General features: G+C 40.7%; 1 protein-coding gene across 10 annotated transcripts in view; it reads left to right on the top strand.

The window, feature by feature from the left end:
* The window catches only part of MEIS2 (Meis homeobox 2), a 257491-nt gene that overhangs the window by 226164 nt on the left and 5018 nt on the right, over positions 1 to 26309 (top strand). For 5 of the 10 annotated variants that reach the window (XM_056852099.1, XM_056852095.1, XM_056852096.1 and 2 more), the window contains exons 10-11: positions 24531 to 24589; positions 25913 to 26023. In XM_056852099.1, the coding sequence (XP_056708077.1) occupies positions 24531 to 24589; positions 25913 to 26023 (170 nt within the window). Of the gene's footprint in view, positions 1 to 24530; positions 24594 to 25912; positions 26024 to 26309 lie in introns of all 10 variants that reach the window. The other 5 variants (XM_056852097.1, XM_056852102.1, XM_056852105.1 and 2 more) reach the window with 2 other exon arrangements.

Genomic DNA, 26309 nt, shown 5'->3' with positions numbered 1-26309 from the left:
ATGTGTTTAAGCTAGGATAATATGTAGCTTTTAATTTTTTGATGCACTATCACATTGTATATTCCCTTTAAATGTTTTTTATTTTTTTATTTTTGCGGAACAGTAACTTTTAGGTCTGTAGTAGTATATCCAGGGAGATGAAAATGTTCATCTTTAGTCTTTGGTCCCACATTGGGACTGCGTATGTGTGTATTTTCTGAAAAGATTGGTGAACCTCTTTTCTGTGCAGGCACACATCCTTCCCTCCTGCCCCACTGTGAGCTCTCTCCTTACCTATTCCTGTGCTTGCAGCAGCTCAGGAGGAACTGAGGAAAGTGGGGTACAGCCACTCTGGAGCATGTGACCATTTAGGCGGGAATGGTTCACAATGGCTCCAGCACTCAGTGCCCCCTAGGGGTTTTTAGCTGAATAAACCTCTCCAGTAGCAGGCCTGCACATGCGCAGTCCCAATGTGTGCTTGCACAGAAGACACTCGATGAACACCAGCTATAGGTAAGTGCAACCCTGTTTTCCCTCACTGATTTCTGTATGTCACAATTTTTATGTCCAGTTTGTGTTCATTAATTATTTTATGCAGAGAACAGCACATTTGTCCAATGTAGATAGTCAAAGGGCACTTTTGGCACATGATAGCTTATATTAAATTGACAGATGGATGAGCTGTAGAAAGCCATGTGTGTTGAATGCAGATATTTTCACCTCTACCCAGTACCTATTTGCATGCCCAGAACACAATTTAGAAGGGTAACTGTGCAAAGAAGCAAGTTTCTGTGCATATATCATCTTTATCAGATTGTGGAAATAACCACGATAAAGAGAAAAGTGTCTTTGCTGCTAGTGGATAGCTACTCTTAAATTCACTCCTTTATAAAATGGTCAGTGTCTGTTCCTGGACTGGAGATGAGACTGTAATAGCCATCAAGCAACTAATGAAATAATATATATATTTAAAAATAAAAGTAAGAGTCAGATGAAATAATGGGAATATTATCGGTAAAAGGGATGCCATGCTGTGTTTACCTTTAAAAAAAGAGAGAAATTGTCTTGCACTGTGGTAGTTCAGTACAAGACTACTGAGCCTCTAAATGATTTTATAAAGTGAAATAAATTTTTGAAAAGCCTCAAAATTATGCAGGGATGTGTGTGTATGTGACATCACCATTCATATCATAAACAATATTCAAGCAGTATCCATAATAGTCATACAAATAATTTCCACATATCTGTTGCACTGGCAATGAATTTACTGTAGTTAGGTGGGGATGGAGAATACAGCATTGGGAAATATCCACAACATCCATGGCAGGGGAAAAATACTACATTCTTGTGGAAGAATTACCTTGATGAAAGATATCAGGATCATGTAAATAATGAGTAACAACTATACATTTACTATGCTAAAAATGACAAGCTAGAAATCCTTTGAGTTGTAAGACACTATCCAATAAAATGTAGAAGATGTAGATACCAAGGATTGACTAATCCTAATGCTAAGTAAGTTACAGAGTAGAACTCCAGTAATACAGGGAGCCCTGCTGTAATATAATTATCAGATACAAATATAATATTAGTCTGTGTGGAGCATACACCTGCCCTGTCCCTGCTCTATATAGTTTGTTCTTTTAAAATTTCTCAGAGTTCAGAACATGATGCATGGTACATTATTGTGTTCAGGTACAGAAAAGAATGTGGATAATTTTGAAAAAATAGTGGGCTGTCAAATAGGATTCATTATAAGTTTTTTGTATGGCCTGTGTGATTAAATCTAAACATGGGTACATATAGAAATGGGTAGAAAAGAATAGGAGTCCAGTAGCACTTTAAAGACTAACAAAATTTCTGGCAGGGTATGAGCTTTCGTGAGCCACAGCTCACTTCTTCAGATATAGAAATGAGGACATGTTTATAAATGTGTTTGTCACTATTTGGGTCCCGATTTTAACAAGGTACCCAACACTTCAAATGTTTGAGAATCAAATTTTCTATGAGAGGCTGCATGCAACTTCTATAGCAAACATGATGTAGATTGTTTTGACTAACAGGCTCTCCCAGTAAGTGGTGCACTCATGAAAATAAGTTAATGTTTTACACATAGTCACTTTATACTGATGGACTTAAAACTTGTGAAGTAGAATTGACAAATATATTAGCAAGAAATTAGTCTCTTGGGCATCTTCAAACGCATTTCTACTGTTTCTTTCAGCATCTCTTTCTTCCTTCCTTTAAAAAAAAATCAACAACAATTTCAGTGTTAGGCAGTGGGCAATTTTATATTTCTTTACACCTAAATAATGTAACAGATACATGAGGTTCCTTCCCATTTGCTTGTGGTTTCTGGTATGAATCAACAAGACATTGTCTGTGTTTCTCTCTCTCTCTCGCCTTCCTTTCTGCATTTGCATATATTCCTCTATGACCTCCTTTCCTTACCTGTAATTATTGGATACTTTTTCTTCTCTTCTGTTTTAGTTGCTGCCAGTGTGGGGGTCTGTTTTATTTATTTCAAATATCAGTAGAGTTAAAAACTGCAGAAATATTTGTGTGTGTGTGTATGTGCGTGCATGCATGCATGCATACATGGACAAAGAATCTCTTGAACTTCCTTCAATGTCATTTTTTTGTACGGCATAAGAGGATAAAGTCAAGATTATATGGAAGATTTGTTATAAAGATTATATGGAAGACTAATTTTAAAATAAAATACCAGTTTTATACTGCAAAAGATCGTGTAACAGATGAAGAAGAAGAGTTGGTTTTTATATGCTGACTTTCTCTACCACTTAAGGAAGAATCAAACTGGCTTACAAGCACCTTCCCTTTCCCTCCCCACAACAGACACCCTGTGAGGTAGGTGGGGCTGAGAGAGCTCTAAGAGAACTGTGACTAGCCCACGGTCACCCAGCTGGCTTCATGTGTAGGAGTGGGGAAACAAATCCAGTTCATCAGAGTAGTGTCCACCGCTCATGTGGAGGAGTAGGGAATCAAACCCGGTTCTCCAGATCAGAGTCCACTGCTCCAAACCACCACTCTTAACCACTATACCACGCTGGCCCTTACAGACTTACAAAAGATTTTGCTACGTGTTAAGCAGAGTAATCATATTGCTTGGACTAAGCATGGATTTAAGTAAGAATATATTTCTTTAATTAAATTAATGTGACTATATTTATTAGTTACATTGTTAATTTAGTGGGTGTTGTGTCTGAACGTAAACTTCGGGCTAAAAATACCTGTGTGGTAACCGGAAAGCTAGTTACCATCAAACACGTGGAATAGACTGGGGAATGGAAAGTGTGTTTTGAAATGGATAGGAAGGCCTTTATTTATTAAGCATTTGTGCTCCACTTTTCTCCCACACTGGGAACTCAAAGCAGTTTACATTTGTGCATGTAAAGTACTGTGAAATCACAGCCACCTTATGGCAACCCAATAGGGTTTGCGAGACAAGAGATTAACAGAGGAGGTTTGCCATTGCCTGCCTCCGCATAGTAACCCTGGACCTCCTTGGTGGTCTCCCACCCAAATACTAGCCAGGGCCGACCCTGCAATCTGTTGAGACTGGGCTACCCTGGGCTATTCAAGTCAGTCCTGCCTGTACAGTTCTGAAAAATCTGATTGGATTTTCTGAATTATTGCTAGAAAGAAATACAGAATATATACTAGTGAGAGATGTTGCATTTTTCAAAACAAGAGATGAAGTGGTTTGCCATTGCCTTCCTTCATAGCAACCCTGATATTCCTTGGTGGTCTCCCATCCAAGTCCTAACCAGGGCTGACCCTGCTTAGCTTCTGAGGTCTGACAGGATCAGGCTAGCTTGGGCCATCCAAATCAGGGCACATGTAACATACACACAAAATATAGTGGAAGGATTTCTGTAGATTGTGTGTGACTACAATTGTGTGTATGTGACTATCTTGCTTTAATAGTGAGGTGAGATGTAGCACAGGCAGTCAGGGGCTATAATGCAAAGTCTAACTGAATAATATCAGTCAGACTTCAGGGAAAGCCTATCAATATAACCATCATTCAAGTTTATGCCCCAACTACAGATGCTGATAAATTGATCACACACCTAAAGATGTGTTGATAATCCTAGGTGACTGGGATGCAAAAGTAGGAAACAAAGCAGAATCAAATATAGTTGGCAGATTTGGGCTAGGAGCACAAAATGAAGTAGGAGAACAACTCATAGAATTCTGTGAAGACAATGACTTATTCATTGTGAACACATGTTTCAGGCAACCAAATAGATGATTGTATGCATGGACATCACCTGACAACCAGTATAGAAATCAAATAGATTGCATAATTGGAAGAAGAAGATGAAGAAGATCTATTATCTCTGCTAAAACAAGACCAGGAGCTGACTGTGATACAGACCATGAATTGTTAATACCAAAAATTAAAATAAAGCTGAATAAAAACACCAGAATAATCATAGTGCCAAAATACAATCAAAGCAACATTCCTGAAGAGTTTAAATACCATGTAAAGAACAGATTAGCATTACTAAGTTAGAATATGAACCAGAAGAACTATGGGTTGAAACCAGATATATTATCAAGGAAGAATGCACTCACAAAAAATTCCTGTAGCCAAAGTAAATGAAAAGCCTCAATGGATGACTTAAAATTGCTAAAGATAGATGAGAAGCAAAAGTAAAAGTGACAGAAACAGAATAAAAAATCTAAATACAATGTTCCAGCAATTCTCATGTAGAGACAAAGTGAACTATTGTAAACCATTGTAAAGAAATAGAAGAGAACAACAAAAAAGGAAGAACAAGAAATCTATTCCACAAGATCCAAGAAATTAGAGGGAAATGTAAAGCATGGTTAACCATGCTGAAAGATCAACATGGAAATACACACTGAACAGGACAAAATAAAGAAAAGATGGGAACAATGCACTGAATAAATATACAGAAGAGATGAAAGCATGACAGATTCCTTCCAATAAGAATCTTTTGAAGAAGAACCTACCATTTTAGAAAGTGAAGTGAAAGCTGCACTGAGAGCAATTGGGAGAAACAAATCACCAGAAGTAGATTGGATATCAATAGATCTACTCCAAGCCTCAGAAAAGGAGTCCACCAAAATCTTAACAATAATATCCCAACAAATATGGAAAATAAAAAAAATGGCCCACATACTGGAAACAGTCAATTTACATTCCTATTCCAAAAAAAGGAGACTTCAAAGACTGCAGCAACTATCAAACCATCACATTAATTTCTCGTGCAAGTAAAATGATGTTCAAAATCTTACAGCAAAGACTGTTACCATATATCGAACAAGAAATGTCTGATGTTCAAGCTGGATTCAGAAAAGGAAGGGACACTAGAGATCATATTGCAAATTTACATTGATTACTGGAGCATATGAGAGAATTTCAGCAGAAAATCAGTTTGTGTTTCATAGATTACACCAAAGCTGTTGACTGTGTGGATCATGAAAAGCTGTGGCTGGTTTTAAAGAAAATGGGTGTGCCACAACCTGATTGTTTTGATGGGCAACCTGTACTCTGGACAAGAGAAACAGAATGGTTTCCAATTGGCAATGGTGTTACACAAGGATGTATTTTATCTCCTTGTCTCTTCAATTTGTATGCAGAACATGTCATAGGGACAGCTGGATTAGATATAGATGAAGGTGAAATGAAAACTGGGAGAACATTAACATTTTGAGATATGCCAATGATATCATATTACTGGCAGAAAATAGCCAAGACTTGAAACGACTACTGGTGAACTTTAAAGCAAGAAAGTGCTGAAGAAGGACTACAGCTCAACATCAAAAAGTCAAAAGTAATGACTACTGGGGAATTATTCAGCATTAAAGTTGACAGTGAGGAAACTGGAATTGTTCAAGGCTTTCTGTTCCTTGTCTCCATCATCAACCATAAGGGAGACTGCAACCAAGAAATCAGAAGGAGATTGAGACTGGAAAGGGCAGCCATGAAGGAGCTAGAAAAGTTTCTTAAGTGTAAGGATGTGTCACTGGCCACCAAGATCAGGTTAATTCATGCCATAGTATTCCTTATTACTATGTATGGGTATGAAAGCCAAACAATGAAGAAAGCTGACAGGAAGAAAGGAGATTCCTTTGAAATGTGGTGTTGAAGGAGGGTTTTACAGATACCGTGGAGTGCCAAAAAGACAAATAAGTGGGTTCTAGATCAAATCAAGCCTGAACAGTCCTTAGAAGTTAAAATGACTAAACTTATGCTATCGAGCTTTGGTCACATTATGAGAAGACAAGTGTCACTGGAAAAGACAATCATGTTAGGAAAAGTTGCAAGCAGCAGGAAAAGGAAGACCCAGCATGTGATGAATTGACTATAAAGGAAGCCACAGCCCTCAATTTGCGAGACCTGAGCAAGACTGTTAACGATAGGACATTTTGGAAAACATTGATTCATAGGGTCACCATGAGTCGAAAGCAACTTGGCAGCACTTAGCACACACACACCTTGTATCCTCTCTCCTGCTACAGCCCCAAATGCACCCCAAAATGCTTCTCCCTGAAACAATATCAGGAAGAAGTCAGAGGTCTGTTATGCAATGGGGGCATCAGTGAAAATTGGTCCCCTAACAGATAATTAGTACGTGTGAGGCACAGGCTGTGAGCCACAAACTTAGTGCCTTTGGCCCACCCAAGCTTTAAATGCCTACAAAAAAGGGAAGGGCAGATGCTCAGCCACGGATCTTATCCTGCTGGCCCAATTTCTCCCTTTCTCCAAACTGTAGTCAAAATATATTTAAGGATGCCAGGTTTTCTTTTTGCTAGTTGACCATTTTTTTCATTTGCTTTATATTCTGAAGAATCGAAGAAGTGAAGTATTTCCTGTATGTTTCAGAAATATGGTATACTCCACATGCTAGGCTTTCTCTGGCTAGAGTTTACTAGGATTAAAGTACATGTGGCATCACTGGAATCTTCTAAGCCTCCTGTGATTTATAAAGATATAAAATATATATTTTATGATTATGATGATGCTGAAAATTTTGTGGATAATAATATAGTTGTATTGAAAAGAGAAGGCAATATAACAACTGCTGTAGATTCAGAAGAAGTGGAAACATCCTCCTTTGCTAACTGATCTAACTTACATACAGAAAGGGTTTTTTTTAGCTTTTAACTGAATAAATCATCCATTCCTTTGCCTTTTTAATCCATTGTATTCACTATATTTTGTCGACTGCAACAGCTTATTTCAGATAAAATGCGTATATGTTTTAACTTTTGAAAGACATTAAGTAAAATATGAACATAAATGGCCAGGACCTCAATCCAGTTTTAGTCATACTTATCAATGAGAGACTCTGAAAGGAGAAGCATAATGACATTTACCGTATAAACTCGGGTATAAGCTGACCCGAGTATAAGCCGAGGTGCCTAATTTCACCCCAAAAATGGGGAAAAATTAGGCACCCACGTAAAAGCCGAGGGTGGGAAAGGAGGCCCTCCCCCCCCGCAGGCTTCCCTTACTGGGCAGCGGGTTGGTCGGTAGTTGCCGCCACCGCCCGCACGCCTTCCCTGCGCTCAGGAAGCCCCGCGTGGCCTCCTGGGCGCAGGGAAGGCGCACGGGCGGCGGGTCAATCGGTAGGGGGAGGGACGGCGGGGGGGACTTGCCACCGCCTGCCCGCGCACCTTCCCTGCACCCAGGAGGCCCCGCGGGGCTTCCTGAGTGCAGGGAAGGCGCGTGGGTGGCAGCGGGTCAGTCGGTAGGGGGAGGGATGGTGGGGGGGACTTGCGAGGCGGTCGGGCCGCGATCCCTGCCGGCGCTCGGGCAGCCCACAGACAAAGGGCACGTATACGGCCCCCGAGGACATTTTTTGTGGCCCTCGAGAGCTCCGGGGCCTTGCCGCAGAGGTGTGGGATAGGGCGGCCCTCCCTGAGGGTGTTCTTGGGGCTATAGCTTGCAGGGGTGCTGCGGTGCCCTTTGGACCTCCTCTCGCCGACTGACAGCCATTGGTCGGCGAGAGGAGGGGGAGGGACGCTTCCCGTAAGGTTGCCCCCTATAGCTGCAGCGTGCAGGAACACGGTAAGCCCCTCTTGCTGCCTGTCGGCTGTTGAGCAGCGAAGGGGGGGAAGAGGCCCGCGGCTCCCGATGGCAGAGCATGCGCGCAGGAGCCAATCGGGCTTCAGGGGGTCTTTTGTGGACTCTGGGGTGGGGAGGGCATGGAGCCTGGGGCCAAGTCGTGTGTGGGGGGGGGAAGGCTTTTCTCTTTCCCTCTCTTTCTGTCTCTTTCTTTGTCTGGTTCCCTCCGTCCTTTTCTTTCTCCCCCTCTTTCCTCTTTCTCCCTCTCTCCCTTTTCCTCTTTCTCTGTTTTCCTTCCTTCCTCCCTTGCCAATTGACCGTGGGCTGCGCCTCCCTGGCGCCTCGTTTGCTCAGGCCCACCGCTGGCTGCCCTCCTGCCTGGGGGGGAGAGAACCAGGGGAGCCCTCCAGGCCTTCTCTGCGTGGCCTCCCCTGGGGTTGCCAACCTCCAGGTGGTGGCTGGAGACCTGGCAACCCTAGCCTCTCCCCACCACCGGGAGATCTACATCTGGTATGGCCCCCGAATGATGTTATAAATGTGCAAATGGCCCTTGGCAGGAAAAAGGTTCCCCACCCCTGCTATAAGGCATTCAAATCAGCTACCTAGGGAGGCAGTCTTTAATCAGAGGATGGGCAAACACTTGTCAGGGATGCATTAAACAAGGGGTTGGACTAGATGGCCTGTATGTCCCCTTCCAACTCTACAATTCTATGATTCTTCAAAGGGTAGCATGCACATATTCTTCTAGAATTTTGTTTCATACTAGAAATGTACTAGAGGCTGATGTACCTCTTTATTCATCTACCCGCTTTTTCATAAGCCTTTACTGTAACTGCCAACACTGCAGTATTAAGGAATGTGAATAGGATTACCTATAAATATACCTTCACTTAAAAAATAGCGTGCACCTGCTCTGTAATGCACATGTTTAGAGCTGGAAACATTTGTTGGTGTTATAAAAACTATTAAGAGCCCAATATCTAGGCAGGAAGTTTTCAAACTAAAATTCCGTAAATTCTATGGGAGAGAGGATCATTCAGCATCTCATCAAAGGTGATATGTTCCTTTTTGGATGGGGCTATGGCTCAAATGTAGAGGGTCAGCTTGGGATGTAGAAGGTCCCAGGTTCAATCTCCAGCATCCCTATCTGAAATGCAAGTCCTTTGCTTGAGACCCTGGAGAACGTCTGACTTTGATACTCTGACTCAGTATGAGGAAGACGTTTAAAACGTAACCAGGTCTGATCCTTGGAGCATCCAAAGGACCAGGCCTGGTTAAGCATTACATATTATTTTTATTGCATTAAAACCCACTGCTTAAGGGTATCTTTAATTCTAACACTACTTAATAAATCAGTACCATATTGTTACTTGCTTGTAGCAGCTAATGTAACAACCATGTCTCTAAAAAGGCTGTAAAGTTTCCAATACAGAGTTCTATATGTTTGCGTTGGCTATGGATTTTAAAAACTTGGGATGTTCGTATCAAATTTCATACGGTCCATTGAGCACAGAGGCAGATGAAATATGTGTTTCCATGTCATAATCCTTTTGCCTTCAGATTTGAAGATGTTAATAGCCATGAAAAAATAGTACAAGCTTGGTCAAGACAGGACAGTGGAAACTAAAAAAGTAGTTCTCTTAGGGCAAAATTTTCTGTCAGGAAAATGGAGCATAGCTTCTGAACTCAAGAACCAGCAGTGCATGTGCAGGTTGGTTGTGGATGGTTGCTACAATAAGGCTTCTTTCATACAGGTGTGTTTATGCCCCAGGCTTGCTGGCCACAGTCCATTCCATTTACAGAAGCTGAATTAAACAATAACTACCGCATTGCAAAAAGAAGAAGAGGGGGGAAGGTGAGCGTCAAAGGAGATGCCTGAGAGCTTTGTTAGGGCCAAGAAAAACCCTGTTGCAGTTGTCAGAGCTTGTTGATGTTGCAGAGAACGGCACATTTTTTTCTACTGGATTTTGTGGTTCTGCCTTAGGAAAGAAAGTAAAATAGAACGGAAGAACAAAGTCCTATTCTATAAATCAGCAGCTGCTCCTTGCCAGATCAAAGAAGTGACATTTTTGCTCCTGGACTACTTGTCCACTTTAGGTGCTTGACAGACAGCTAACAGCTGGCCTGCTATACAGCATAGGAGAGTCGGGCTACATCTTCTTCAGGGTAGATGACAAGCTAATCAGACATAGCCATAGAACAGGACACGCAAGCGCACCTTGATCAAATGTATCTAGCAGGTTATTCCTAAACATCTTTCTACATTTGGGAAAAAGTTATTACCAAGCTTGGTTTCCACTGAGTGAGCTGGTAACTTTCATCAAATAATGTCATAAAGATCAAAAAGCAAACTGAAATTACCTTTGCAAATAAATGTCCCTTTGTAATCGTACATTTAAAAACTTAATATTAACTGGCTGTGAATGTGCGTTGTTGACAGTCGTTTGATTAAATCTTGCAAAAATGCAGATTTTGTCAAAAAAATTAAGCTCCAGTGAAAGCAAAAAACAAAGGATTTAATAGTCAGTTTAAAAATGATCCAAGTAGTTCCAATTTTATACATCATATGGTTATTCCAGTGTACATAACCCCAAAATAAGAGGCTTCAAATTTGCCAAAGCTGTACTTAGTGCCTCTATAAAATGTATGTATACAGACCTGGAATTTTAACGTCAGCAGTAAAACTTTCAAAGTAATTCAGTTTCTAGTTGATTCCCATCTGTAATAAATCAAGTGCAAGATGAGGCAATATACCACGACTTATGTCTATTGACTTGGCATTTTATCTTTAAGATATGAATAGCTAAGGAAGTCTGTCTGTTTGTCTCCTCCCTTCCTTTCAAGTACCTATGAAAGATCTCTTTTACAGTATGATAAATAACGGCACATGAATAATCTTATAGCATTATGGAAAAGAAGCAGACATTACTTTGAAAATCATGACCTGCTGAGATGTTTTGTTATGTGGCATCAGATGTGATTACATTCACAGAATAGTGTTTATTACCATTCAGAATTCCAGGGGAAATAAAAAATAATTTTCTGCATAGGTTAAAATTTTTTGAAAGCTTATAATGAGAATCTGTGGCTTTCAGTGTCTTTGGATAGCAGCTATTCTTTATTGTACTTAATATTAGGAGATTTATTTATTTCTGTAACAGGTTATTCATTCACTGTGGGGATTCACTGTATATTTATAATCCGGGGTAATGGATTATTCCATTATCCATTATAAATTTTGTAATGCAAAATGGATTGGTACAATTCTGTCTTGCAGCTATTTTAAATTTTTAAAAATGGGAAAATAAGAATTGAAGCACCTGTAAATTCAAATAGCTTACTGAATACCAGAGGATGTGACTACTAGACAAGTTATGATCAGTGTTTGTTTTAAGATAGGTTTGTTTCTGACAGAATATTAAACAGCATCATATATATTCTCCCTATAAATCTGAGATGCTATGGCTACACTTACTTGAGCATAAATCCCATCGAACTTAGTGTGATTTGCTTCCAAGTAAACATGCATATGTTTGAGCTGCACATTATGTTTCCAGGAATTGCTTCATTTGTCCTGGGTGATTGCTGCAATCAGAACACTATAGTTTGGCTCCATCTCATGGCTTTCTAGTATATATGTTGGCAAAGGTCACTAGGAGCTTCATGATCTTGTGTTTATGGGTGGACATTGCAGGACAGGAAGAGAAAATGGGCTGAAATAAAAGTTTGGAGGAAAATGTGTATTTGTACATTTTGGTATTGCCGATAAAAATATATATCAATTTAAAATTCATATTTTAAATTGAAATGTTGAGTTCCAGGCAAATGTTTGGTGTTTGGGTGTGATTTTCAGTGTTTAACTGGCATATGTGTGTACCAAGAGATGTGTGAGTATTCTAATATCAGTGCAATGACAAAGTGTTAAGTTTTCAAAAATGGTTTTCAGAGCACAAATGACAAAAATCACGTATTTAATTGAAATTCAAAATATTTTTTAATTAAATAGGATTTGAATCTGTATAAAATGTCTTTTTAGCTGTATTTAGAATAAGCTAAATTTAGGTCAATTCTTTCACTTCTTTGCCCTCTCTTAAATGAAACACATTAAAGTTTGTTCCCGAAGGATTCAAATTGCATGAACAAAATTTCAGTGCTGATCCTTAAGGGAATAATCTACCATTCATTGGTGAAAAGCAACAACTCAATAGGTATTTCTTGAAAAGTGTTTAAAGGTATGAAACAGATTATTTCAAGGGAGCCTGTGGTTCAGTAGCTGATCATCTACTTTGCATGTTCAAGGTCTCAGATTCAACCCCAGCATCTACACCTAAAACAATCCCATAGTAGGTGATGTAAAAGACCTCTGCCTGAAACCCTGAAGATCCTCAGAATAGATGATATTGACCTTGACAGACCAATGGTCTGACTCTGTATAAGGCAGCTTCATGTGTTCATAATGCCAGTAGGGTCTTCAGTCTCTGGTGTACATTACATACATATGTGCAGTGCATGTATATGTCAACATGCTGTGCCCATTTGAAGTAAACCTGGTGGTATCTTTGTGCAAAACATACAAAGGTTTGCAGGACTTCTACTAGGAATGGAGTGGGGCAAGAGTTGAGATGGGATACACTGATATTTCTCGTGGAAAAGAACTTTGTCTGAAGCCATGGCACTTTTAATATACATTACTACAGCACTCTCCTCATGCTCTGTGACCATGAAAGATTTTATCCTAAGTGTTTTGCTCAAAAATAGGATGACTTTTTAATAAAAATGGATTCTATTCAAATTGAAAATGATTAAAGTTCTCAGCGGGACCCATGTCATATGTACACTCCAAATTTTGAAATGTCATTTGGCCAAAGATTAATTTTTCCATTAAAAGTGAACAAATTTGGATTTGTTTTGCATGCTTAAGGCATGCCAGCCCTCTATTGAAAATGTCAGTGCCATACAGTGAGCTGGAACAAAACCTGAGGAAAAAATGTTTCTTACATATTGTGAATGAAATATCACCAAAATCACACACTACTATTCAAGAACAAAAATATTACTCTCCCTTCTCTCTCTTTTTTCATCACTGTATTATTTTTAGTGCTAGGAAATGAATATCTCCAAGGGATCCAGATAAATGAATCGTAGAGGACAATGGAAAAGGAATTCACAAATTTTTACTTTTGAACAGCTGATGAGAATGTAACCCATTGGTAGTGGCTCAAGGTCATAATCATTTGAGGACTATTCAGTGGTCTATGAACAATAACATTGTTGCACTTGCTTTAATTTCTAGTAAATAAGAAAAATATTGATTTCCAAATATTAAAGTTCCTCATAACATGAAGACATAGCTACTAAAATGTATATCTGAAACTGGGATGGGAGCAGATTTGGTCCAGCTTATTTTGCCTGGATACTCAATGGCATATGAGATAGTTTCAGAGGGCAGCCATGTTGGTCTGCAGTAGAAAAGCTAGATCGGAGTTCAGTAACACCTTAGGGACCAACAAGATTTTCAGGGTGTAAGCTTTTGAGAGTCAAAGCTTTCAGGTATCTGACAAAGGGAGCTTTGACTCTCAAATGACTGTACCCTGAAAATCTTGTTGGTTTCTAAGGTGCTACTAGACTCCAACCTAGCTCTTCAATGTCATATGAGATTTGGATATGAGGTTAGATCATACAGTGATACTGCTTGCTTAGTCCTTTTATAAGTTCAGTGCAAGATATTTATGAGTCTGTGAACCTATGATTCAGAACCAGGAACAGGCTGTCATTCTACTAATGTACTGGTCTACACCTTCCACAACATCCATACCAGCACAATCTTGTTAGGAATGATCAGGACTTAAATCTGGTGGCTGACCAGTGGTGTTGTTGTTGTTTTAATCCAGTTGGATTCCAGAATTTATTTTGTTTATTGACTATGATGGGTATCCTAGCAACCACTAGTCAACCTCTAGGATAGGGTTGACCACTAACAAATTTCTCCAGTTCTCTTTCCACCACATTGATTTTGAATCTCCATATGACATGAAGGAACTGAAATTATTAAAGGGGGAGTTGGCTTTAGTGCACGATAGGTAACTCATGTTGGATTTGACCAACAGTGCCTCCTTAGTACATTCCTACCTCACCACTACTTCCATACCCAACCTATCCCCACTGCCTCTACCCAGTAGCTAGAGTAACTGATCTTTCTTCTCTCCTCATTCCCATAGCTGTCTTTTAAACAGTGCACTAACCACATGTATCCTACAGGGCTTCCCATGATCTTGCAAAATTTAATTGTTTTGATGGTACTGGCAACTGTGCCAATTACTGTGGTTGTTTAGGCAACCAAAATGGTGGTTGAACTCTCATAAGAGAAAAAAAACTCAGGAAAATTTGGGAAGCCCTATAGAGCATGAAGGACTTACCACACTGTCTTAGAGGGAGTTGAGGGAACAAGAATGATTTACAGTTCCATCTGCTAGGTAGCGGCATGAGCAAAGCAGAGGTAGAGGCAGGCAGATGGAAGTGTTTTGATGGATGAGTGGGACAGAAGTTAGTTGAATCCCAAAATTCATTATCTACATTGGTCTTATTATAGAGCCAGTCCTCCTAACCAAACCACCTTCACCTATTCTTCACTCATATTCACCAAACAGCAGATAAGCAAATAAATCTTAACTACTTTTTTGAACAAATACAAAGTAGAGGTCAGGTCTGGCAGGAAATTTCATACAAGTGTGTGGTGACTTCATAAGAGGTGAAGCATTCCCTCAAGTATGCTGGAGTCACAGTGTATAGAGCATAACAGGTCATGATTTCTTTTCTCCTGATAACAGGAGGAGCAGCTGTGGTTCAGTGGTAGAGCATCTACTTTGCATGCAGAAGGTACCAGACTTGGTCCCTGGCATCTCCAGTTAAAAGGATCAAGTAGAAGGTGATGTGAAAAACATCTGCCTGAGACCCTGAAGGCTAGGGCTGTCGATTCGGTTCCATCCGACAAGAAAAACAGCCGAATTTTCCCTGATTCAGCGGTTTCTACTTCGGATAGAACCAAAGTCAAAAAAGGTGGGAAAACGACGAACCGAACTCGGTGAGTTCGGGCGGATGCCCAATAAATTCGTACAAGTTCAGCGCCCCCAAAGCAGCATTCTCCTGCGACCAATCGGTGGCCAAAATGGGTCTTCTTCTGGCCAATCAGTCGTGGATGTGTGCGTGAGACCAGCTGTTGTGCGGCCCGGGGAGAGAGAGAGAGTGTCTGTTTGTGCGTGAGAGAGATCCCCGTGGGGGGGTGCATGTGCACATTCGCGGCTTTCCACGGCTCCGGGGGGCATTTTTGGAGGTAGAGGTCCCAAACTTTCAGTGTAGCTTGAGGGGACCCTTCTTGCAAGAGCCCCCATGTTTTGTAAAGATTGGGTCAGGGGGTCCCAAGATATGGGTCCCGAAAGGGGTCCACCCCAAAAGTTACCCTTGAAGAGTGTCTGAAGCTGCAGCTAGTACAGAATGTTGTAGCTATACGGCTGGGTGGGCCAGCTACCGGAAACATGTGACCCCAATATTACAGCAATTATACTAGCTAGCAATCTACTCTTGAGCTCAAGACAAAGTGTTGGTTTTGTCCTTTAAAGTCCTGCTTGGCTTGGGGCCAGGGTATTTGAAGGACTGTCTTCTCCCATATGTTTCTGCCCAGGAATTAAGATCACGGGGAGAGGCCATTCTGACTGTTACACCAATCAAAGAAACTCCTCTGATGGATACTCAAGAAAGGGTCTTTTGGTGGCAGCCCCAGAATTATGGAACAATCTCCCCAGGGAGGTGTGCCTGAACCTTTCACTTTTGATCTTCAGGAGTCAGTTGAAGTTAGTTTTATGCCCCCTTCTAACTCTAAGATTCTGCATTTTTTGTTATCCTGATCATGGGAAAGCATCTGGAGGGAAGCATTTTGAGCAGATAGGTTGTTGGCAAGGGAAGGTCCTCCATTCAGAAGTCACTGTAGATGACTTGTGCTATAAAACTAAGTACTTGGGACAAAGTCATAGAACTGTATGTAACATGTGTTTCTGTTTAGGGGGGTTATCAACATATTTATGACATGGCATGCCAAACTGTATTGAAGTTAAGCAGGTGTGTCAGGATAAATCCTCGTAGTAACCTGCAGGACATCCCACACTGGATGAAACATTTGGTATCCAAAAGCATATTGCAAGGAATGGAAATGCTGGAAAGCAGTGCCTCCAAGTCCCAGCCCTGCAGATGGTCTAATGCAGGTGTGTTGAACTCATTTGTTACAAGAGCTGGGTATGACACAAATGTCACTTAGTTGGGCCGGACCATGTGTACCATAAAATTTAATGCCAGGTACCAAAGATACAAACTTTAGAGAAGACACAGGCAGAGCCAATTAATGATATATTTTTTTACTTTACTTTTTACTTAAAATACAAACATGCTTAAAACAATAACACTCTTACAGTGTTTTCTTTTATTTAACAGTTTTTGATAACCGACACCTTGATATTGTTTTTTTACTTTACTTTTTACTTAAAATACAAACATGCTTAAAACAATAACACTCTTACAGTGTTTTCTTTTATTTAACAGTTTTTGATAACCGACACCTTGGGACTGGGGGAGGTGGCTGCCTTGGCTGGCAAGCCTGCAGCATACTTACCAGCCCAGATCTGGACTGGGTGGGCTGCCTTGGCTGGCGAGCTCACAGCACCCATGCCAACCCATATTGGGACAGGGGAGTTACTGCCTCGGCTGGTGAGCCTGCAGTGGACTTGCCAACCCAGATGAGGACTGGAGGGGAGGTGGCGACCTCACCTGGCAAGCCCACAGCAGGCTCTCCAGCCCAGATTGGGGCTGGGGGGGTGGCTGCCTCGGCTGGCTCACATGTTGGATAAGAGCCCTCAAAGGGCCTGATCCGGCCCCTGGGCCTTATGTTTGACACTCATGGTCTAATGCTACCTGGTGATTAGGTTCAAATTTACCTCTAGTTCAAGATCATTCACCAGAGAAACCAGAAAACTTCCAGGTTGTATTGGGAGGTCAAGAAGAGTGCCATGCTCCTGGTTCTCCAAAATCTCTGGGTGGTTTTTGACATCAACAATCTTAGTATCTTTCTTGAATGTCTTTTAGAGTTCCAGAAGACAATTTTGGGAGATTAATTCTCTACCCCATGGGAATTGTCTTAAGAAGTTCCTCAATAATCAATTTTATCTTCTATTTTGTTTATCATTTATATGGTACCCCTGAATAAAGACATCCAGATCTGTCAGCACATGAACACATGAAGCTGCCTTATACTGAATCAGACCCTTGGTCCATCAAAGTCAGTATTGTCTACCCAGACTGGCAGCGGCTTTCCAGGGTCTCAGGAGAAGGTCTTTGACATCACCTACCTGCATAGTCCCTTTAACTGGAGATATTGGGGATTGAACCTGGAAACTTCTGCATGCCAAGCAGATGCTCTACCACTGAGCCATGGTCCCTCCATCAATATGCAGATGACACTGTGTTTCATCTGTTCATTTTCCTCCAGATAAGGCTGCATGTGTTCTTCATTTATGCCCAAATTCTGTAATGAACTGGGTAAAGTGATTATTCTTATGTTCAATGTAAACAAAATGAAACTATTGTGGGGGATGCTGTGGGCCAGCTGAAAGGGGTGAAAACTATTTTAGAAGAAGACATATTTTTCTTGAAAATCAGGTTTGGACGTACTTCTGGACCCAACCAAATTCCTGGATTCTCAGGTGTTGACTATGGCCCAGGACATCTTTTTCTAGCTTTGACTGGTAACTGGCTGCAGCCTTTACTGCAAGACACAGACCTGATTTCTGTCATTCATCCCTTAGTGAACTTTAGATTGTGCTACTGTAACGCACTCTATTTGTGGCTTCCAATGAAGACTATACTTAGTTTTGGTCCATTATACCTTCTTTCACAATTTAAGTTAATATATGGGATAGGTTTTCTTTACTTCAGTAGACAAAATTGGACTCTGGGTTCTGAATTTGTGATTCCTATGCACCTATGGACCCATGATTTTTCAGGGGGGGAGGCTGTAATTATTTGTTTATTTATTAGCCACCTTTCTTCCTTGCGGAACTCAAGGCAGCTTGCAATGTAAATAAAACAACATTTTTTTAAAACCCTAAAATGGCACAATTTAAAATATCACTCAGGACTGCCAATAATTAATAAACAATTAGTTAAATGCAGTCCTAAAAAGAATCTTAGTTAGAAGGGGGCATAAAACTATCTTCAACTGACTCCTGAAGATCAAAAGTGAAGGGTTCAGGCATACTTCCCTGGGGAGATTGTTCCATAATTCTGGGGCTGCCACCAAAAGAACCTTTCTCGAGTATCCTTCAGAGGAGTTTCTTTGATTGGTGTAACAGTCAGAATGGCCTCTCCCCGTGATCTTAATTCCTGGGCAGAAACATATGGGAGAGGACAGTCCTTCAAATACCCTGGCCCCAAGCCAAGCAGGACTTTAAAGGACAAAACCAACACTTTGTCTTGAGCTCAAAAGTAGATTGCTAGCTAGTATAATTGCTGTAATATTGGGGTCACATGTTTCCGGTAGCTGGCCCACCCAGCCGTATAGCTACAACATTCTGTACTAGCTGCAGCTTCTGACACTCTTCAAGGGTAGCCCAAAGTAGAGCACAATACAATAGTCATGGAACACTGTGGCTAGATCTGACTGAACCAGGAACGGATGCTGCTGGCACACCAGCCAAAGCTGGACAAAACACACTGCGCCACCACAGCCACCTGGTTTTCTAAGGTGACTGCTTTGTCAAGCAGCACTCCTGATTATCTTTCTTGGAAAGAAGCATAAGGCGAACATCTGTTCATGTTGATTGAAGTTCACTTGCCAAGCTTCTTGGATTAGAGCAACTTTGTGGATAAGGACACTTATTGCTGCTATTTCAGATCAACACATGGACCATAAATGCAGATAAGACTATTCAGTTCCCTTCTCTCTGATGACCAAATGTACTATCACTTTTGATCTCAGTGTAATTCCTGCTTCTGAGGGTGAAGCTGTTAAGCAATCTTCTCAATACTTTCGATGTGCCTGAAAGATCGTTTACCACTTACTTTGGGTCCATTGTTTTCTTTAGTCAACAGCTGGAAGAAAAGATCCGCATCAAAACAGTGCACCTTGTGTAAGGTTTGATGGCTACATCTTTGGTATATATTTATGAGTAGCAGATGATCCTCTAACTACAGTTCCTCTGTACTCTCTATACTGCTTCTTTTCCATCCATGTACATTTCTGTCTTACCACCTTGGATCTGATACCACAACACCATCTTAAACAGGATCAGCAAATTCATTCATTTTCTGAGGATACCATAAAATCAAGTTGCAGGTTCAAGGGGTTGGTTTTTCAGGAGGTGACAATGACAATCCCACATCTCAAAATTTTGTATTCTGGATCACCTAAATGTAGAAAGAATCATGACCATTGAGATGAGATATCCTTCTATTTTCCATGCTAGCAAACCTTTGCTTATTGCTGGCAAAGGGAGAATCCTCCTCTTGAGATAATCAAGATCCTCATGATCTAAGATAGATTCTTTTATTTCTTTAAGGTTTCGTTAGGACCCATCCCTGGACTCTAGATATATCTTCACTAATATCACCTATCACAAGGCACTCTGAAAATTTAAAGGGTTCCAGAATTACCTGGAGCCCTGAGTTTCCAGCGCCAGGCGGGAGGAGGTCGATGTGGGTGGCTTGCGAGAGGTGAAGTTGCTTCTGACTTCGTCGCTACATTGTGGCTGCCGTCCCTGCCCTGGCTGGGCTGTTTGAGCTTGGCTGCATTGCAGCCAATCAGCTGCCTTCCCTTGGCTTCAAGGGAGCCAATGGGAGGCAAGACAGCTGGGAGAAGCAGCGCCGGCAAGGAATGGACCAGTGGGGAGTTTTTCACTCTGGTCCATTTCTCCAGTAAAAAGGGGGAGCTGGCTGCTGAAGACTTCAGTCTGTCTTCGGCTTTCGTCCCACTCTCCCACCCTATTTTGATGGTAGTTTAAAAAACTGTTTTCATGATTGTGTTTGTATTATTTTATTGTCACAACTTAGGTGAGGTGAGCATTTGGCAGGATCCGTTAAGGAGGAAAGTGGTCTGCGAACTCCTTTCCTCTGGTGCGGGGAATCCCAATAAGGGATTTCGGGGAGAGGCATGGCAGTAAGGCAAGCCAGTGCAGGGGCGGCCAGAAGGCCTCTCCCTAGGTGGCTGTGGGATTTACCCCGCTGGAGTGGGTTACATCAGTCCACATTGGGGGCGGCAGATGTAAGGGATCCTACCCAAAATGCTGCACCAGTACTTACAGCTGTTATTGGAAAATAAGTTGTGGCTGTTTTACTTCCACATAAAACTAATTTTCTTCTAGTTCAGAGTGTTGTGTTGTTTGTAACATTTGGTCAAAATGGAAAAACAGCGGGCGTCTCCTCAAATCTTGCCCTGTGCTGGCAACTCATCAGTGTCTGCCTTAGCCATTGTTTTTCTGGCTTCCATCTGCTTGTGATACTCATAGCACATCCAGTGCTATCCATGCTCATCAGTACTGGCATCCAGATAATAAGTGACAGCACTTCTTGCACCAAACCCGTTACTACAGCCTCAACACTTCTAGAGTTACTTCTATTCCTCCAATTTCCTAACAGTAGTGGCACTTTTCCGACCACATTTTCAGTCTGGCAAGCAGTTATTTGGCACAGGAGTGAATTGAATGAGGGCTATAGTGAGGAGGGCAGAAGGAGTCAATGACCCTGTGCACCATTTCCCAGATGCAAATTGCCATCTCTTTCCCACCTCCAGCTGCAATTTGCTCTGCAGGAGGAAACTTAGAGGCACTGTACCCCCCACAGGTGCCCAAAAAGCAACTCCCAGGGACAATCTGCATTAGAAAAATGGCATGGAGAAAAGGATCTAAAAATACATCTCCCAGCACTACTGCCCCAATCCAATTTGGACACACTACTGTTGCTTTAAACTTTTTTGTTTAAAAAAGGTGCATTTTCCAAGGGTTCACAAACATGCAGTTATCCTATTTGTTAATGCTAGTTTGTTCACTGCATTTCAAACAGCTTATTGTATCAAATGACTCCTTGGTCTTAAGGCAGTAAAGTCTAAATATATGTAACTGGTTTGAACACTCCATTTTTTTTTTCAATTTACCATAATCTCCACCTTGTTGTTATACCTGCTTTCTCCTTTACATAAAATTGTCAGAGCATATGGATTGTCAGAGTATAAGTTTCTGCTGTGGTGGGAAGAGACAACCCTACACCCTTCGAGGTGTTGTGGTGATTAAAAAGTTATAGTTATATATTTAATCTTAAGAGCTTTATATTTTATTATTGATTGTGTGTGATTTGTGGGGTGGCACACAGGGCATTCAGAAGCTATGTGACTCTTTTGGTAAATGTGAATGTGACTCTTCATGAGTCACAGAGTGAGAGTAACTGGAAGCTCTGTGCCCTTCAAGACCTCACCCTTCCCAACCATCAATTCCATTTTGTCCAGCACTAATTTTATCTACCTATTTGTGGCATTTGTCGCCTGCCTTTCTCCTTGAAAGGACTTCTACTGGCACCATAAACTAGTTAGAACAGAGTATCTCAGACTCATTACTCAAACCAACCAGCTAAGGAATGAGGAGGAGAAGCTGCTGTGAGGAGGAGAAGCTCTGTGATTCATGCCTGTCTGCAGCTTCCATGGTTAGTATAGCAGTTTTTGAGACTAAAAGGGAAGTGCCTTGTATTCTGTCTGCTGAAACATCATCCCTGGACCTCTGTGTCCCTCTTCCAAGGTACTTGTCCTTCCACACACACACACACACCCCAGCTGCCCTGCCACAGATGTTGAGAACCACTGACTAAGGGTTTCCACTGTTTCCTCAGAAAATATCTGTTGAATCAATTAGTGTCTCACCCTAATAAACGTTTTGCTAGTTCTCTACGTTTTAAAAAATAGACGCGCTTGCTTATTTTTTTGGGAGTGAGTGGCTGCTACATACACAAAGGCACAGACATTTTCTAGGTTTTCAAAATCCTCTCCTAACTTCTGTCAGATAACCTGAGGAATGAATTGACTTAAAATTGTTATGTATCACTGGGCTGGTCCTAATAAAAGGTATTATATTGATTGTGTTCTTGACTTTAAAAATCCAATTTTGTGTCTCTTTGATCAATAGATTATGAATTGTCTGAGTGTCCTGCATTGTTGTGTACACTCCCTTGGAAGGAAAAAAAAACTTTAGAGGATGCTCCTATTTTAATTAATGTATACATTCTGATGACTATCCAAAGATATGACCTTTAGGTGAACCCCTTTAACCTTCCCCTTAATTATTTGTTTGAAGACAGTGTAGCATTCTCCTGCTGAGAATGAAGAACCATAATGCATTGCAGCCCTGTGAGTAAAGGAGTGTTGTAAGGAAGTGGAAAGGCACATAAATAAGAGGACCACCAGATGTAAATAATAAAAAGTGGCTGGGCCTGAAATAAAAACTGAAAAAGCAATTTAATTTACCTTACCAGTGGCTAGGTTGGAGAAAGCAAGGGTTAGCAAGGCTCAAAGTGGAAGAAAATCTGTTGTGTATCCCTGCCCAAATACAGTACACGCTTGTTCCATTCCTTAAAACTTGCCATCTGCATACACTAATAGAATCTCACAGAAGAGAAAACAGACTTACCAGGCTTTTCTGCTAATCTCTGTTGGTGTTAGCTTCAGCTGATAAAAGGCATGCTGACTGCAGAAGACTCAGGTCAGCCCATTTGGTCAGCATGGCCATGTTACTGAAAAGCAACTAAGCAAATTAAAGTCCTATCAAAGACTTTTGTCCCAGAGGGTGGAAGTATGTCTTGAAGTCACAGTGTAATGTTAGGAAAATTGCCTGAGTTACAGAAATCATTATTATTTAGAGGAGCAAGTTATAAAAGGAGTCTTTAATGCTTGGCATTTGCCTCTGATTAATTATAAAGCAGGACATTTTTGACAACCAGGGTGCATTTAAGTAGTACGCAGTGTCTTTGATGTGTAAAAAAAAACCTATAGAGACTATCCCTATGTAATCGTTGGCACATATATGCATCATCTGTTGGATAGAATTCCCCCTGGTATACAATTGCAGGAAATGTTTTCAAAGAAATCTATAGCTGTAAAATGGGCTTTAATCTTCAGGAAGAAATGAATGAACTAGAATTACATGTATCCAAACCATAGAGCTCTAGTTACTCGGCAAAAAAATAGTTTTTAGATATTTATTATGAGCCTTATCTCAGACCTACTGAAATTTCTATTAACTTCAACAAGAGCTAAATCAGAGCTTTAGCCAGTGTATAATACAAAGAAGTTACTTCGGACAATAGTCATATTTAGTATTTCAGAAGAGGATTCAGATCTGATGTTTAACTTCGTTAGCACTTCTTAAGGGTCTCTGGACTGAAGTATAAACTGAAAGATGCAGGAAAAAAGAGGATATAATGACTAATGAGTAAAGTGTTCTTAAAGAACACAAAGACAGAGATAAAAACAACAGAGACCAGAACGTGTGTCTCGTGAATGATAGAAAATGACCTTAACTAAGCAATTAAAATATATATATTTTTAATTTACTAAGGTTAGTTTGAACAATATTATCTGCTGTGGTTTGTTATGTATTAACTTAATGGGGAAATATGCAAGCACTTATTTTTGGATTACACACAAAATTAAATCCAGGCTTTCCTTGCTGAATAATGGGCTTTGCCTAACGTTCAGATGACGAGGACGCTGCTTTAGCCATGGTACCTGATTGGAGAAGAAGTTATTTGAGGCCTAATATTAAACACATGTACCTGCAATTCCCCTCTTTCTGTCAAGTTGAAAGGTGCCCCGGTTTATGGTTGGAAGTTGCCTTATGCTCTCTGCCCTGGGTGTCCCACTCTTGGTTGAAAAGGTCGCCCCCAGCTGGCACTGACCTCCAAATGACCCTTGACTTTACAGGCTTAAACTGCAGGAGTTGCAGAAGTTCTTTCTGGGCCAGCACTTATTGCTGCTGTGCTGGTGATAAAACTTCAGACAGCCTAATTGATGGCTTTCCTGACCTAACAATACCTTGTGAAAGCGCAGAATAGCAAAGCCTGGTCCTCATTTATGGGCAGCTGCAGTGGTAGCTGAATGGCCTCCGATGAAACAACAACAACAACAAAAATAAATAAATAACGCCTTCTATGGAACTTAGTAAGTTTCTAGCTGGTCAAATACTTTCTGCTTTGGGAGTTGTTTTTAAAGTCACATGTACTGTTGTACATATTTGTGTATATGGTGCACATTTCTAACCTGGCAAGTTATACTGTTGTTGGTTTTAAGGGTCGTTTTTATATTGAAATTTTGCCAAAGTATATTAAAAAAGGCACCTAATAAAATAAAATAAAAACATACAGAACTGAAGCTGATAAGGAGATTACTATACTTTGTGTTCTGTTTCAGGTTTATTAATGCCAGAAGAAGAATAGTACAGCCTATGATTGACCAGTCAAATCGAGCAGGCAAGTTCCAAATAGTATCTGTATTCAAGTCCCATAAGTGCAAATCCTCACCGAGTTATTCTTCAGGAGCCCCATCACCTAGTAAATAAATGCTTCCAAAAGGCATTCTGGGAGTTTTTTTTTCCTTATGTCCCCAGAATTCTGCTATAGGAAGCAACTTCACTAATTGGTGCTAATTGGAGATTTCCCACCCTGACTCTACTGAAACTGCTTTTTTATTTTTCTCTCTGAATTGGTAATTGGTACAAGTACTAGTGCCACAAGCAGTTTGTTTGACTGGGAGCACTTGAATTGCTCATTGCTTGTCTGCATCCAATCAGCAAGACAATCTCATTTTCTTGCTACCCACAGCTCCCCGGTGCATGCATTGCCGCTGTAAGGCTTGCTGTAAAACTCATTGTATCTATTCATTGGCTTTGACTATTCACAATATGCTACCAATGCCTGGCATGCTGCAATACTGGCAAAAAAAATTAAAAGGTTATTAATGCACCAAATATTTTACCATGACCACTAGTATTTTACAACTACCATTCTGGGAACATCTTCTCCCACTTTTTAAAATACTGCTTATATGAGGTCAGAATTTCAAATGGGTGAAGTGGCAATCAGTTCTATGTGCAATGTACATTTCTTTAGCTTAAGAAGGACTTGTAGTTTCTGCAATTATGTTATTGGATGAAACTGTTCTCAATGTGGTGATAACTGGGCTTTAACTTGATGGGGATTTTGCCTGCTGCTTCACTTTAAAGGTTCGCAAAGGTTATTAATCCCATGGGAGAAATCTTTATGTGTACCAGTGAATTTCTTTTCCATAAATAGATTGGGGGGGGGGATAAAAACCAAAGCAATTAACTCTGATTAAAAAAACAAAAACAAAATAAAGCATGTTCAGCATATTTCTGTGTATATAAAACCTAGGCAGAGTCAATGACTGTGTAGCTTGTGTGCTTTTAAAACAGTAATAATTTCGAGCACAACAAATTATAGCACAAGCCTATCTATTCAAATGCGTGCCATGGAATTTGCATAGGTATCAATCATATTCAACCAGTACTTCCAGCACTGTTTTGCGTTAAAGGTAAGTAGCAACGTTGATTCCATACATGATCAGATCACTCATCTTCCTTATCCTGCAGATTCCATAACACTTTTACTCTGTAATCCTCATCACGCAATCGATGCACAGAAATGTGACCGTTTTGAACATGGCAAGCCAAGATATTGTGTGTAGTGTTTCAGTGTTGAAACTGGAACAGTTGCTGATTGTGTGGTATGTCTTCTCTTCTTTTTTCCTCTGTGTCCACGATTGACTACAATCAGGTTTTCTTCTTGATCCTTCAGTGAGCCAAGGAGCAGCGTATAGTCCAGAGGGTCAGCCAATGGGGAGCTTTGTATTGGATGGCCAGCAACACATGGGAATCCGGCCTGCAGGTAGGAGTCCATGTACATCCATCTCCCCCACAATAGTGTCGTGTTCTTTCCACCATACCACAGGGCTTAGACATCCACATCACACATCATGTCTCCTTCATTGTAGGCTTTTCACCTCTGCCTGCTGCCTGCCTTGCCTGTCATCTTTGCTTTTGTGTGTGTGGTTTTTTTTTTAAGAAAATAAATCTAATAAAAGCTAACAAGTTTTGTACTTTTTTTTTACCCCACGCAAAATTTCTTCATTTTTTAAAGCAAAACTGGTAGGCTTACCAGGACTTTTCTTTTA

Source organism: Euleptes europaea, chromosome 6 (genome assembly GCF_029931775.1).
Source record: "Euleptes europaea isolate rEulEur1 chromosome 6, rEulEur1.hap1, whole genome shotgun sequence".
Taxonomy (NCBI): domain Eukaryota; kingdom Metazoa; phylum Chordata; class Lepidosauria; order Squamata; family Sphaerodactylidae; genus Euleptes; species Euleptes europaea.
Note: the sequence above shows the minus strand (reverse complement) of the source record. Positions and strands in the feature narration are given on the sequence as shown.